Genomic DNA, 16,811 nt, shown 5'->3' on the forward strand with positions numbered 1-16,811 from the left:
AGAATGTAAAATGTTTAAAACTTGACTATCTTTCACTTTGTTGCCTACATTTAAGTTGGCAACGGCCATTTTAAAAGTTAGGGACCTCTTATGACTTCTAAATGGCTAGCAGTGATTGACTCCCTGGAAGTAAAACGAAACAAGCCATTTTTAAAACGGGAGTCACAGCGTCACACTGTGTCAGCATCCAGAGAAACCTTAGGAATTATCTAGTCCAACTTTTCCAGCTTCCTGGTGAGGAAACGGAGATCCAGAAAGGTCACCAAGCTGGGTAGTGGCCGTTAGGAAGAGAACCCGAGTCCCCTCGTTCCCACAATTCGGTACTCTCTTTTTATCAAATGCCAGGGATACACACACAGAGTCAAACTGTACAGGAAAGAGTAGACTGGAATGCAACTACTAGGGAAAGGGGTGGAAGAGTTTATGGATTTGGGGGAAGAAGCAGGAAAACGTTCCCACCACCAAACAACACACTGGGAGGGAAGCAGGAAGCGACTGGAGGAGGCCTGAGAATGGACTACAGCAGCCCATTTCACTAAGAGTACCAATAGCCAATGGAAATTTTTATGCATTAAATCACCTTCTAGAAGTCACTTTACTTTGTTCGGCTTGCTTCCTCACTAGGCTTCTGATACATTGAATTGTTGATTCACAGCAAATTCTTTCTAGATGGCCAGGAAGCGTGAAGCATTCCTTTCCCAATGTTCCACAGCACTTGAAAAAACATTTGAAGTAGAGCATCAGGACAAAGACTAAATTATCATAATGGTAGTGACATCTTATACAACAACCTCAAGGTCCCTGAGAAAATACTGTGAAAAACATTTTCTTGGATACATGAAGCCTATGTATTTTTTTTTAAAAAGGCAGAAATCTTCAGTTAGAGGAGAAGCAAAACATAGTGTATATCACAGTTGGGAAAAAATAACCAAGGGCTGGGGGTTGACAGAACATGTACCACTAGAAGTCATTTCACTTGGTGACTTTGTGAGTCATGCTAATCATCTGTGTATGAATGGGAACACTGTTTTCAGTGGAACATTAAGAGGAGCTAGAAAAAGGTAAACCTTTAAGTGGGGAGAGAGGGTGAAAAGAACATGAACTTCTAAAATACGTGTGAGATAATGATGGCAGCTGATTTATTCATCTCATCTGTTTACTCACGAAGGTTGCTACAAAAGCGCCCTATTATTAACTGCAACTGACCACGTCAGAAATCAGCTGTGATCATTCAAGGGGTGTGCTTTCAAAGTGAAGTGCAGCTCTCTGAGTACCAGCAGTCCAGCAAGCTTGGGTGCTTTAGGGACAGAGTGAGACTAGGGGCTTGAGGTCTAGCTTTATAGTCTGGGGACAGATTTTTGGCATCACATAAGGATCATGCTGGCCAGCCCCACCCAGCATGGGTTTATTCCACGTAAGTGTTGGGTGCTAAAAAGGAACCGTCTGCCTTAGGACCACAAGTGACAGCTGTATACACAGGTGAGATCTCAGTGATTTGGGGAGCTAGATATAGCAAAAAGTACCTTATGGTTTGTGAAAATGTCAGTAATCTACTGAAATATGATCTGAAGGTCTACTTCAGGATACAAAAAATATTTCTTCCTCATACCTTCAAAATAATCTTGTCACTAAAGCAGAGATAAAAGATGCCTGACTACAATTTATAAAATATTTTGACGTCTGTCAGCAAATTGCTACATCGGTTCCCCACAGGATCACCGGTAGCATACTTGCTATACAAGTTCTTCTACAAACAAAAAGCTTATTCATTTATATCATCTCCCTGAAAATGAGCAGCTAGTAGATGATACATCTAGAATCATCCCACGAGTCAAGCTCCAGGGATTGTGATGTCATTGGTTTTATCTTTTCAGATCTTTAAAAGGAAACATGGCTCCCAAATAGTGTAACTATACAAGTTCTAGGCTCTGTATCATTTTAGAGGACTCCAACATGCTGCATGAGCTTTTCTTTCTTTCTAAAGCGCCATGTCTGTCAGCCATGCTGCCATTCAGAATTAAGAGAGTGCTGTCGATCGAAGAACACAGAACAATGGTGATACGTTTCTGTGTTCAAACACAAGGCAGACCACTTCAGATTTCTCCCTAGGGGAGCAATTTTCCTCATTTAACAATCATTTTAGTCTTGCAGGTAGATATTTCTACTTAGCAGCAATGAATTTTTTTTCCCCAGTTCAATCACTCCTCATTCTTCTCATGCCTACCAGGGCAATAAGTAGATCATGATGCGGGCAATGATAAGGGAGGGACCGCTGTTCCAATTTGTCTTTACAGCCTTTTGTGGCTGGCTTTGTTGTTTTTAACGACTACCCAGGTTCCTTGAGGGGCTACCTACAGATACTCATTTTAAATGTATAATTACTACTTTGAGGAAATATAACAGAAGGAAGCATTACTGATCATTCTGTCAATTCGACAGTGACTTGAAATTAATTACATCCACTTGTGAAACCACTTATCAAACATTCTTCACATTATCAGATAGAAGCATTCTAGCCTCTAAGTCTGATGTAGATCCTATTTTCCTACTAACTGCCGTCATAAAATTAGAGACATGTTACCAGAAGACAGCTCCCAAACAGGCTGAGTTAAAAACCTTGGATGGAGAGTAACTTCCAGCCCTGTGGCAGTTCACTTGTCATTTGAAAATTAGGTGTCTATTACCACTGGTCACGTCCCTCATCCTCATGACCACAGGGATGTCTTTCTTGTTGCTGAAGTTACCTAACTCTACCCTTGGAGACTTCTAGACTTTGCCCTCTCCCTGCATTGATCTGGGCATTTTTGTCCCTTTAATTAGGAATTCTACTGTAGGAACACGCTGCACCGGTGGGGGTCAACTCTCAAACTGTACTTCCACCAGAAAAGCCCCACGTTAGAGGCTTCTGCTCATATAAAACATACTCATTACCAATCCCTGACTTAAAAATTCTCTATTGAAATTCTGTAATCATCTCCTGTTTCCCCCTCTGGCATAAACATATATAGCACCTTGCATTTCCGGTTAAAGCGAGACACTTATGGTGAAAAGGATAGTTCATTCTTGGAAGAAAAGGTGTACCTATTCGGCAGTGTGAAATTTCTCAAAGTGAAACGTATACCTTCATAATATAGACTGACTCCTCATAAAGGAAATCCACAATATAAATAATTAACTTATATACAAAGGTAAACCATAAACGAAGACTTCCCCATAGTCCTCTTTTTAATAGTGACTGTAAATTTAATATGATCTCAGTTACATAAACAAATATGCAGTTTTATTGATACAAAGACACAGCAAAAGAAGAGAAATAATTCCAAACTATTAACAGTGGTTATCTCAGAATGGTGCGACCGCAAATGGCTTGCATTTCTTTCTTTATATTTTGTGAATTTTTAAAGTTTTCTTCTTCTTAGAATTACTGTATTATTATGCACAGTAGGTTTAAATACATACATATATATGCATATGTTCCTTTTTATTGTGGTAAAATACACATAACATAAAATTTACCATTTTAACCACTTTAAAGTGTACAATTCAGTGGCATTAAGTACATTCACAACGTTATACAACCATCACTACTATCCAGTTCCAGAACACTGTCATCACCCCCAATGGAAACCCTGTACCCATTAAGCAGTCACTTCCCATTTCACCCTGGCAACCACTAATCTGCTGTCTATCTTTATGGATTTGCCTACTCTGGATATTTCATATAAATAGAATCATACAGTATGTGGCCTTTGTGTCTGGCTCTTTTCACTTAGCATAATGTTTTCAAGGCTCATTCCTATTGTAGCATGTATCAGTACTTCATTTCTTTTTATGGCTGAATAATACTCAATTGTATGGCTATAATGCATTTTGTTTATCCAGTCATCTGTTGATAGACATTTGGGTTGTTTCCACCTTTTGGCTATTGTGAATAGTGCTGTTATGAACATTCATGTATAAGTTTTTGTTTCAACATCTGTTTTCATTTCTTTGGGGTATATACCTAGGAGTGGAATGTTATTGACATATGCTTTTTTTAAAATGTCTTTAATTCTACTTTGGCATTCTGTGTTTAAAGTAGCAATGCTTTTTCAGAATTATTAAGGATAACCCTAATAATATCATTCTTACAATAATACCATTCCATTTTCAATCACTGATTATGGTACATTTTTTTTTAAAGGCCAAATCACGTTCTTTTCAAAAATGTAATTTTCATCCTTATTCTTTGGGAACAAATTTCTTTTATGCTAAACACTTTAAACTATGATGAACTAACTGAAAAGGACAGTCTTTTCCTCTTAGCATAGCCATTCTAGCAGTACCTAAATCACTTTCAAATGCTTATATATTAAAAGTACAAAAATATATGCATTTTGTTGTTGTTTCTTTAAAAGAAAAGCATCACTAAATAGACATCAATATTTAAAGCTTAAGGGATGTATTAAATATACAACACCAAGTAGAAGCATACAGAATCTTCCAGAAATTCAAATGGTGATCAGAGAGGATAAATACATCCTCAAAGAGTACACAGTACCAATTCTCAGATGTTCTACCTCCCACCCTCCCAACAGAAAGATGATACGTCTCATGAACATAAAAGCCCAATAATATCAAGGTTCATTTTAGCTGTAGACAGTACTTGATGTGGGCTAAAGAAGATGATGGTGCGCTTACCCACACCTACTTAAGAACTTTCCCCAGAACACATGCACACACGTTTATGCAATAAACATTCATGTACATGCCACACGTGCACACTTATGCACACACGAATGCACGCCCTCCCCCCAGAACCATACTTCCAACTCAGTGGCTGCAAGTAAGGGAAGAAGTGTTTTTGTAGCTCAATCATCCCTTAGGTCTCAGGCTTTTTCTGTTATTATCACTCCCATCCCCACCAATACACACACAGCACCCTGCAATTCAGAAAGCAGAAATAAAATTCTAGCTGGAGAAGAGGGAGTAGTCCCCTTAAAACAGTCAAAGAACCACCCAAACTGTAATGTTTGTTAATAAGTAAGGGATATGATTTGGGATCATTTAAAAATAAAGTACTGGGAATATTTCTATAATATCGGTGGACTTCTCTTTAAGAAAAATTCAAATAGGAACAGTAAAACTTATAGAAAACAATCAGTTAGGAAATTTTAATCCCATAAAAGATTTTACACACTCCAACTTTCCCAGGATCAACACTATCAACAAATTTTATTTTTTCCTTTAGAAAAAAATCTTAAGATGCTTTCGTATTCTAATAATGCTCCCAAAAAACCCTACCACAAAATGCAGAAAGGAAATCTTTCATCCTACTCTCTGCAGAATTTTTTTAAATAGCTCTGGCATAACAACAATGTTTATATCACAGAGATTTTTTTCAATGAATATTACGAACTTTATAAATGTCTTTTTCTCTGTGTGGAAAAACTGAATCGCAATGGAGTAAGTTGTCCGAAGTCTCACAAGGAATGAGGGGAAAGCCAAAAATAAAATTAACTGTCAAGAAAGCGGTCTGTCCACAAAGCAAAATATCTCAGTTATCATGGGGGACAGTCATTCTAAAAAGGCAGTAGAATTAAACACGTTATATATCATGATGATACAGTCGTGTCATTTACGAGTATGTGTATGCACAAGAATGCCCTGTATATCACTGAATTCCCATTGTTTAATTCTTACAGCACTTACTTCTTCGTGATTGTGTATACTCCTTTTCTCTGCTATTAGACTCTAAGATGTTTATGGCAGGGACCAAATTTTAACACTTTTGTACATGTAGCACATGCCTTGAAGTACAGTAAGCAGTCAGGTAACATGGGTATGTTTGCGTGTAAAATTTCATAGACATACACTCAACTAACTCCCCCCAACCGCCAAAACAAATCATGGTGAGAATCTTTGAACTTCCTTAACAACTCAACCCCACATACTAACGAAGAACAAAAATATGATCAATATAGGATACTCTGATAATCCCAACGCACAGAGACACCCTAGATATATATACCCTTACGTGTTAGTGTGTGTAAATACACAGATTAAGGTAGCCAAGAGTGAATTAGCATGGTTTACCTGTAGTTAACTAACACCCTGTTATTATCCATGAGCTGACTTCCCCAAGTGATGTATCATCCTAACCCTTTTGCTCCTTGTTTCTGTGATGTATCCTCTGACTACCTTAACTGCTTGGTGGCAGTCACACCAGAGTGCATCGGAATGGAAAAAAGAGGAGAAATAAATTCCAATCAGTCCTGCCTACTACTTGTTAACAGCTTTTATGAGGTGCTGTAGTGAAGTAATAGGATAAAAATGAAGAGCAAATTCAGTTTGGAGGATTAAAACAACACAGGGTACTTTGCCTTTAAAAAAAGAAAGAAAGAAAAACTCCTTTGCTTACAATTTCATTGATCAGCTGTGAGGTTTATCCACGTTACTCTCCACCTCCATTACAACAGGAAATGGGCTGAAAGAGTTATTTTCTGGGCCTAATTTTTAAACAATTACTCAGGAGTTACTTTCATTTTTCTTTAAAAATTCTCTATAGCCTTACCTCCCAGTCCAAATAATCACAGACGTCTTCGAAGTTAGTGAGCAGAGACACTGAGCAGAACAGCCGCGGCAGCTCATCCCTTGTCATTGGGGGAAAACGGCTATCTTTAAGGGCGCTGTTGAAAACAAAGCAAATATTAAAGCAATCACTAGATATGGGAGTTCTTAGTTTCAAAGGCAGGCAATCATTTGAAAAAGGTATGAGATTAAAAAAAAAATCTCAGGTGAGAAAGGTGCCCAAATCTTCAAATGTATTCACGGGCTCCAAAGATTTTAGAAGTCGTTATTTTTGTTCATTCAGTAGATTGTGTTTACTAGCCAATTCTGTGACCAATTCAGTTGTAAAAAGTGAATGATCAATTATATTTCCTGTACAGTTATTTCCTTGTATGTTTCCCTGTTACTTGTAGAACCTGACAATGTTTTATTTTACTTTTGAGGAGAATAAAAACCAGAGTAGTGGAAACTTGTGGGAAGATTTCTGGATCTAGCACTGTTGGAAAAAATATATACATATTTCATGTTGTTAAAAAAAAAAAGGTTCATACTAGGTTGACCAGTTACCATAGAACAGCATCTAAAGAGTTCAAAAAAAGATAAAAATTTTATTTTCTTCAAGCAAAAGAAATCAAAGAAAATGAAAATAATCATGCAAATTACACACTAAAAATACAAGGATTTCAGTCCCCTATAAAGGATAATTCAAGATATGACTCAAAAATTGTGAAACTTCAGGAAATAGCACTAATCTTAGGAAATAAAATTATGATTAGGAGACCATTAATCACATCAATGGATTTCTGAGTACATCAAGTCTGACTGGACCCTGTAATCAAGGGTAGTGTACCACAGTGCCTAACTCTAGAAAAACCCAACTGTAAAGGACAAAAACGTTGGAAGATCGTAATTCTTCCTGCAACAGAACAGGCAGAAAATACAAAGACATCCACACACCACACACAGACACACACACACACACACAGGCACTGTGTGTTCCTTGTACTTTTAAAAGAAACCACTTCCTGGTCAAGAAAACAAACACACCTCTGATTACACACTATATTAATGGTACTGCTGGCATTTGCGCTGTCGCTCTTCAAATGTCCTATAAAGCAGAGCCAGGCATGGAAAATGTTTTCACAGATTAATCCTTAAGAGGTTAAAAACTTAGAGCCTACAAACTGCTTGGGTCATAACAAAGTTCCATGACCTTCGGAAATAATTCCTTTTTCAGTGAGTTCCTCATTGTTGGATTTTCTTTTTTCCATCCCTTCCTTTGCATTCAGAAACTCACTCACTCTACTGTACAAATATACCCCTATGTTTGTAAGTATTTTCAATACATTTTGGTGTTCATTCTATCCTGCTATACAGAGGAAAATGCTTACAGAAAGATAGAGATGTTATATATAAAGCATACATGTTTTTCCCCATTCGAGGAGCCAAGATTAACCAAGAAAATCAGGAAATCTGTGATAATTCATACTCTGAGAACAGCACTTCACTACTTTATAATTTAACAACATAAATTTCCTATGGCTTGGCTTCTTTTATTTTCCAACTGGCAAATAAAGTTTAAAAAAATATTTTCAAGTTCTCATTCAAAGCCAAGATAAAGACATATATGGTGTGTGTGTAACGTCCCCCCAGCCCCAGACCTGCCACAGGAGAGAAGTTCTAAAACACAGACCAGAAGAATCCCATGCATAAAAACCCAAAGGCCAATCACACTTTCAGTTTTCCTTGTGAAAAGCAAAAAAGGGGAAAAGAGCCTTATACATTAGAATAACATAAAATATAATTTTTAGGGTTATAGATTTTTATTGTGGCAATATACATAACATAAAAATTACCGTTTTAACCATTTTTAAGTGTACATTTCTGTGGGATTAAATATATTCACATTGCTGTACAACCACCATCACCAACCATCTCCAGAACGTTTTTTATCTTGCCCAACTGAAACACGGTACCCACTACACACCAGCTCCCCATTCCTCCCTCCTCCCAGCCCTTGGCAAAAATGTTGTAATTTAAATACACTTTTATAATTTCAAATAATTATAGTAATATAGTCGCAAATGTTTTTCATATATAACAGCTTTATTGACGTATAATTCACATACCATAAAATTCACCCTTTTAATGTACACAATTCAGTGGTTTTTTAGTATATTCAGAATTGTACAATCATTACCCCATCCAATTTTAAAACATTTCATCACACCAAAAAGAAACCCTATACCCATTAGGAGTCAGTCCCTATTCTCCCCTCCCCCCAGCTCCTGGCAAGCACTAATCTCCTTTCTGTCTCTATGGATCTGCCTGTTCTGGACATTTTATGTAAGTGGAGTCATACAATATGTGGCCATTTGTGTCTGGCTTCTTTCATAATGTTTCTGAGATTTTATCCATGTTGTAGCATGTATCAGTACTTCATCCTTTTTTAATATATTTTTTTCTGTTTGATAAATTTGACAGGTTACATTTTGTAAAAGTACATCATCTTTTTAATTACCCAATAATATTCAATTCTATGGATATATCACATTTTGTTATCCATTTATCTGTTGAAGGACATCTGAGTTATTTCCACTTTGGGGCTACTACGAATAACGCTGCTATGAACATTCATGTATGTGTTTTTGTGTGGACAACAATGTTTTCATTTCTCTTGGATAGATACCTAGGAGTGGAATTGCTGGGTCATGTGGTAATTCTATGTTTAACTTTTTGAGGAACCATCAAACAGTTTCCCATAGTAGCTGTACCATTCTACATTCCCACCAGCAATGTACGAGGGTTCCAATTTCCCTACATCCTTGCCAACACCTGTTACTGTCTCGTTTTTTTCATTATAGTGCTAGGCCTCCTTTAATGAAAAGGTTTTTGTATCTAGCTCTAGCTTTTACATTAAAAAAATACACATGTTGAGGTTGCCATGCAGTTAATTTCTCAACACTTTGAGGCAAGTTATTATTTTGTTTATTTCCTAGCAAATCAGTGAAAGGTATATTTTAGCTCAGTGCAATTCAAACTATTATTTCAAATCAATGAAATTTTCAAGTACCTAAAACGTAACTGAGGATCAGGCTAGCAAGCTTTCCTCGTGATATGGAGCTGGTTGCTCAATCATTTGGGGCTTTTAAAAAAAGAATGTTTAGAACAAAGAGTGAGTGGGAGAGGGCTAGTATGGCTAATAACATAAATAACAATCATGCCTCGCCATACCAACACTCAAGTGTTTTAACTTCAAAACTCTGAAATAGTGAAGGTACATTAATCGTGATGCAAACAGTCTGATTTTACAGAAACACTCATTCAAACAAGACTTTTAATTCTTGCGTTTTTCATCAACTCTAAGTAACTTTTCATTAAATTCATGAACACAGACAAATTCTAAAAGGCAGGAAGCCCTCAATATCTCTAAATGCAAATTCCTAGGGAAAAGAACTAGCAATGAAAGCCTAGCAAGGATTTAAGGGATTATAAGAAAAAGATGAAAAATGTGGCTGGAGACTGACCTCAGAGCTGCTAGGCTGGTGTGGATGGCTGATAAACGAGAGGATTCAGCTTCCCTCAGCCCCGTTCTCTTTAGTATATAGAATATGTGATGTGGAAGCTTAGCCTTTAGAGAGGCTATGCTGTCTGGAGTCGGGCAGTGACTTGCTCAAGGTGACCCAGCTAGTTAGTGACACAGGTAGGGGTACAACCCAGATTCTCTGACTCAAGTCCACAATTCTTTCTAGTATCTGTACCTTAGTTGCCACCTTTGACTGGATTATGGGTTTCTTTTTTAATTTTAAAATGAAATGCTTGCTTTACTAGGCAATTCTGATCTCATACCTGCAGTGCCTCTGCCTAAAGAAGATAAATAATAATTTAATAGCATTCATTAGTAGCCGAAGGGTAGATAGAGCTAGACTTCCTGTCTACTGGAAATCTGCAGGAGCAAAAAGGACCTTAAAATATTAATATTGTCCATGGAAAGCATTTTATACCAAGTAGTGTCTGCCAATTTAAATTCTAGACAGTCTAAGGAACTGACAAAGAAAGAGATCTTGTAATAACCTCGTATGAAGTTCTCTTTGCTACAATAGGAAGCCATTTCCTAGTGTTTAAATATTGCTAGGAAAAAAAGAACACTTATGTACAAAAACCTGCGGGCTGCTCCATCACCCATATGATGGATGGCTAAGGCTTAAACAACAGTTTAATTCAATACCAAATTCAAATATATTCAAATTCAAATTGGCATCCTCCCAAGAATATATTTCACCTAATTGAGAAGCAGCATTAACATCTGTCAAAGTTAATATCTAATGTTAAATAGCACTTTAATGAAAATGAACATTAAAAAAAGGAATTAGCTATCAAAGAATCAAAGGGTTTGTGACAGTACCTGGAAACTATGAGGGGAAAAAAAACAGCTGAAAAGAGACAAAGCCTTAGATATTGTAAGGCTCATCACAAACAATAGAGCATGCAACAGAAATTATTTAAGAATCTAGCCAGCTAGCCATTCACTCACTCATCCATTCATTCCTTTGCTTTCTAAAACACTGATGACCTTAATTGGTTAAACAGTGGAAAGTTACCAAACTGCCGAAGGGCTTCATAATTACAGGCAATCATTTTTCAGGACAAGGAAGTAATTAAAACCAAAATTAAAAATCCCTGTTTGGATAGGTGAAGAAAAGCAAATCAAGCATACATTAATCTAAAATTAAGACCAAAAAAAACCCCCCAAAACAGCTTTTTCACGAGGGGTTTCAATCATCTGGAAATTCTGCCATTCCTCATGTGACATGTCTGAATTCCAGGAACTTAGAATACTAGAATCCTAAACCCAAATCTGAAAAGTTTTCTATATCCTCTCTTTCACATTAAGTAGCAATGTTAGCTTCTCACTGTTAAAAAAATAATAGACACAAAACAGAATGCAAAAAAGTTAAGTGACTGTTCATCATACCTAAGGGTAGAGAGGAGCAACAAAGGACATGGTCATGGTTAAGGAGGGAGGAAGGGAACCTCATTTTGGTGAGAGCTGTGACCCAAAAAGGGGAAATTTTCAATTGTAAGCCATACGTAAAGTGTTACTTAATTGGGAGATGTTTTTCCCCTTTAGAGTAATGAGTACAACCTACCTGCTGCTTGATGAACATTAACATTAAAATGTATTCATTGGAATATATATTTTTAAACATGATATGATGGGTAATTAACAGGGAATAGAGGAAAGAACTAAGGCATGGAACAAAAGGAAGAGAAAGTAGGAAGGTGGGAAAGAAAAAGAAAAAGGAAATATATGCAAGGAAAGATGGATAGGGAGAGAGAACAAGAAGCAGGAAAATGAAGTGGGAAGCAAAGAAACAAACAAATAGAGACACACAAAGGGGCAGAGAGAGAACACAAGGAAGGAAGACTGGAAGGGTAAAAGAGGGAGACGGAAATCCAGTGGGATGGGTGCTGGAGGTTTTCATATGTTATTTGGCTCCTATCCTGCAGGATTCCCTTAGGCTTTAGAGTGTTATCACCTGTTGCCCTCCGATTGGCTTAAAGTACTTGAATTGCTCTAATCTCGAATTCTTAAAAGCCTCTACTCTCTGAGATGGCTACAGCTGCCCACCAGGAGGGAAAAATACTCTGTGGGCTGCACGCTCTGATGACCAGAGCAATAGTGTCAAGAATCTGCCTCCCAGCCACAAGTTCCTCACCTTTAAATTAGGAGACGAGGTTGTGAATTTGATTTCGTGGAGTGGAACTACAACTGGAAAATACAAGATACATGAAGAAACATACGGCTAAATGTTTGGTGTATATGGCGGGTATTCCTCATCTCCCTCCATGTAACATCCACGTAATGCTTTCCCTGCAGAGTTTCTGGATTTACTTGATACGGTTTTTAGAAACGAACTGCTAGAAACTGGTTTTTGTTTTCATTCTTTTTCTGACGAAATCTTTTAAAATATATTCTACCAGAGTGTAATGGACATAATGACTCAGGTTCATCTTTAAGACTCAATATGACTTGAGTCATTCATTACTATACGGTATTGAAACAGTGCTCTCAATATAGTCTTGGCAATAAAAAAAAATCTGTGGGTATGGAAAACAGATTAACAGTATGACCACCAGCAAGTTCCATCTTGGGAAATCTGAAAGCGTGAGATAATCCCTACTTTTAAGAGAATGTAACACAAAAAAAACCTGTCGTAGACTTTCAAAGTTTCTAAGGATCTTGTTTCTGTGTTCTCTAAGTTAGGATACTATAAAACTGAACTACCTCTCGAATTGGATTAAATGTAAATTTTATTGCCTTTCTCGTAGAATCTAGAGAAACTTCCACAACGCTGAACAAGTATTATTTCCCCAGGGTCATCAAAAGCACTTCTCCAAGGTGTAATAACTGTGACTTACTGCCAATAAATGTAGCTCCTAAAAATGAAAACCTGAAGTCATTATTAATACATGAGCCTTATTTCACAGTCCTATAGAACCCAGCAGAGGAGAATGGCTAAGAGCTTGGATTCTAGAGTCAGACATAACTACGTCTGGATCCTGGCTCCACTGCACACTAACTGTGTGACATCTGGGCAAGTCTCCTAACCTGTGCCAGCCTCCATGTCCTCACCTATAATATAGCACCTCACAGAGCTACTGTGGCAAGTGGACAAAATAATAATACCTGCAGAAGTGCCTTACATACACCAGGTGCTCAATAAGCAGTGGCTGTCAAAGAACTTTGGTCATCGGCATATTTGTTAAGTTTATGCCCACAGGGCTGCCTCCATATCATGGTTCTGGTGAAAGGAATGGAGCCCCAGGACTAAGATTGACCCTTCAACCTTATGATGAGAAGGTCTAAGCAAGTTATCTGCTCTAGGAATTTACTGTGACCATCTAAAGGGGATAATGGCTACCCTTTCAGGTTCTGGTGTTTCTGAGAAGCCTTCATCTCATTTTCTTTCATTTTCAAAATATTTATTAAGGCTATACGCCTTTTATTAAGTGAAGAGCCACAGAGGATATAAGAACAGATTACAAAATAATATATGAATATATGTAAAAGACATCGACAGGAAGGCTGAGAGGAATGGTCAGACAAGGTTAGCGTCTTTCCTGGAAGGACCTGTTTTACACTCTCTGCTACTGGTTTACTTGTTACCAAGTGACCCAGAATTGCAGGTAAATTTACAGAAATTAAATGTATACACATTTTTTTTCTAGTAAGAAATCTACTACATCAAGCGAGGTACTTCATCAAGAATTTCCATTATCCTGCAGCCATGCATTCACATGTTGCTTTGTAATGTAACTCTTAGATTTCCTGAGCTAGGTTTTAAAAAATCTCCAGGGCACGGATTGGCTTTTTACTTCCATACAAAAAAAAAAAAATGTTTACCAAGAGATGTAGTTCCCTGAACGGTACTCAATTTGTCTTCAATGGGTTTAGGTATGTTATTCTCTATCCTACTGGTTATGCTCCAGCAAAATCCTTAGGAAAAACAAAACAAAATACTCTGTAAGCAGCAGACAGAGAACGAGAGCTGAGAAGCTCCATGCTTTCCTCATCTAACCCAAAGGTCTCCAAACTGTTGACTGAGCATTCTTATCAGTAGAAGTCTGAGCACACATCCTCAATATGTATATTTATTTATAAAATACATACATGTACTACTGTCATGTATAGCTAATATATCCAAAGCATAGTACAGACTTAGAATAAGCATTGTTGTTTAAAAAAACCAGTGGGTATAAATACATATTTCAAATAATGTTCTTGATAATTTCCTTCTTATTTGGGGGCTGACATCTTGTCAGGTCTGATTAGATTATCTTCATTTTTACTTGACGACTTGGCCGACCAAGTTACAAAGTGACTTGCAGGAGAAGTGGCAGCTAGCTCCCCCTTTTTCTTGTCCTTGCCTTGTGCTTGTAGTATGACTATTATCATCACTCCATTGTTCCTTTGCAGGAATCTTCTTAAGCCACTTGTCCATCCTGAGTGGCTTTATCTAGCTTTAGCTAACCTATGCACAATGGTCAAATGGTTTAAGAAGATTCCTGCAAAGAAACCACAAGTTGAAAATAATACTACTTCAGTCCCTTCTTATATTTTAGATAAAAAGATCATAAATAGAATTTCTAATCTTTTCTTCCTGCCCCACAATGGATCATCTGGGTGCACCCCTCTTAGGAGACTGCTAATCTAAAGCTCTTAATCAAGTTCTAAGACACTGGTCCTCCTAAAATACTTAGACATGACGCTATGAGCAAAAAGAGCTTTAAATACAAAAGAGCCAGTACCTATGGAGCGCCCGCCGTGAGCCAGGTGTTAGACGTGTATTATCTTGTTGAGTCCTCAAAACAACCCCATTTTGTAGATCAGGAAACCGAGGTTCAGTGAGTTCAGCGAGATTAAGCAACTTGCCCAAGGTCACAAAAACAGGTAAGAGAGTTGACATTTGAACTCTGGGCTGCCTGCCTCTATGGCTCATTCTCTTTTCACAGCAGCGCCTCTAGAATGTTAGCAGATCAACTTCAGTATACGCACATTCAGTCAGTTTTAAGGAATTTTCCCCCCAATTAATGCTGCTTCTCCTGGGGTTTAACTGGATGCTTTAGGTTATAAGTGTGGGCAAGTTCTGCAACGGAGATAAATGGCACTTTTTTAGTGAAAGTTTTGGCTTGTTTTTGTTCTCTTCTTTCTCCATTTTGATCTTGGTGACTCAGAGCTGCTGTCATTGAAAAACATCTGTTTTATCTAAATTTAATAAGCCCTATTAGTGGGACACTAAGCCTTCCCTTATTCTGAAGCCTTTCCACAATTTGAAATTTAATCTACTGGAAGTCATAACAGCGTTACCAAAGTACTAGTTTCGGACATATCTAGGCTGGCGGGCCTGTTTCTGATTTTTAACTTTGCTTTTCCAACGTGAATGAATAAGCCCTCTCATACTCACCACAAGAGTCATGCAATTTTTTTTTCCTTCCCTCTTTCCATGGTAATCAAATCTATAAATTAAACTCTGTAAACTGCAAAACATATGGTGTCACTCTAACTTGTGTGCCGTGTGAAGGTGGCTTGGTCTTACCCACGGGTTTACTGTCGTTTCTTAAACTCGTGTCAGTCCTAGATGGTGCAGGCCTGCTGAGAGCTAGCACGCTGGCTCTTACTGTGGGGCCTGTCTCTGATTTTCTCAGATGTCTCTGACAGGGGACTAAAGGTAACAAAGGAAAAGGGTTAAGTCAGTCTTGAAGATGAGGTCCAAAATCAACTTATCAACTCGGTCCTGCTGAGGAAGGGGGAACGAAGGACTCCAGTCCTCTCCACTGCCTCAACCGAGATGTTTTTCATCTTTATTTTCCTTCTCTTCTTCCCCTCCCCCACCTTCTGGATGTTTTCCTCCTTTTCTTCCTCTTCTTCCTCTACCAAGGAAAGGAAGAAAGAATTGTAAAATGTCACAAGAAGGAGATGAAAGAGAAGAACGGGGGTGCGGGAAGGGATGGGAACATTAAGTAAGGCAGCTGCCATTGGGTCAAGATGACCCATTCCATTCCGTACTGGTTTTAATGTTCTATTTCAGCCTTCGGGGAGTAGATGAGTGATGGTGACAGAGGAAGGTACACAATCCACTGCCTGTTTCTTTCTGGGGTTTATAGGATACCCTTGAAGAGCAGAAGGATGGGGGTTGGGATGAAAAGTCAAGGGCCTCACCCCCAGAAGCCTAGCTGCTTAACCACACAAGGTTACAGAATCAGTTTCTTTGATCTGTGTAATTTCCAACGACATATATCTCTACAATGAAGCATAACTACACGCCTGTTTTTAAGGCCTCTGTAACTTTCCTTACATTCGTTTAAATGGAACTACCTTAATTTTTATCATATCACCTTTGTTTTATATGATTCTTCATAGCATTTCTAAAGGGTCTTCACATCTTCTATCCTAGCTGACGCTCAAAACAGCCTCATGAAGTTGACAAGCTAATGCTACATTATATTAGAAACCATAATAGGTGTTCCTCCAAGAACAAGACCCCTATAGTCATAGAGTCACGAAATGTCAGAGCTACAAGCACTTAGAGACCATCTGGTCCACACCCTTCACTTGACATCTGGGGGAACTGGAGCAGAAAGTGATGTGCCCAAAGTCACACAGCTACTGAGTAGTGGAGTCGGGACTCATCTGCTGCATCTCCCGACTTCCCTTGTCCCCCCGCCCCCCCGCCATCCATTCATCTTTCACGTGTTTG

At 38.1% G+C, this 16,811-nt stretch overlaps 1 protein-coding gene across 3 annotated transcripts in view; it reads right to left on the minus strand.

Moving 5' to 3' along the window:
• The window catches only part of AMMECR1 (AMMECR nuclear protein 1), a 108,277-nt gene that overhangs the window by 15,262 nt on the left and 76,204 nt on the right, over positions 1 to 16,811 (minus strand). For all 3 annotated transcript variants that reach the window (XM_032619614.1, XM_032619613.1, XM_032619615.1), the window contains one exon: positions 6,554 to 6,668. In XM_032619614.1, coding sequence (XP_032475505.1) covers positions 6,554 to 6,668 — 115 coding nt within the window. The remainder of the gene's footprint in view (positions 1 to 6,553; positions 6,669 to 16,811) is intronic.

The sequence above is a fragment of the Phocoena sinus genome, chromosome X (genome assembly GCF_008692025.1).
Source record: "Phocoena sinus isolate mPhoSin1 chromosome X, mPhoSin1.pri, whole genome shotgun sequence".
Taxonomy (NCBI): domain Eukaryota; kingdom Metazoa; phylum Chordata; class Mammalia; order Artiodactyla; family Phocoenidae; genus Phocoena; species Phocoena sinus.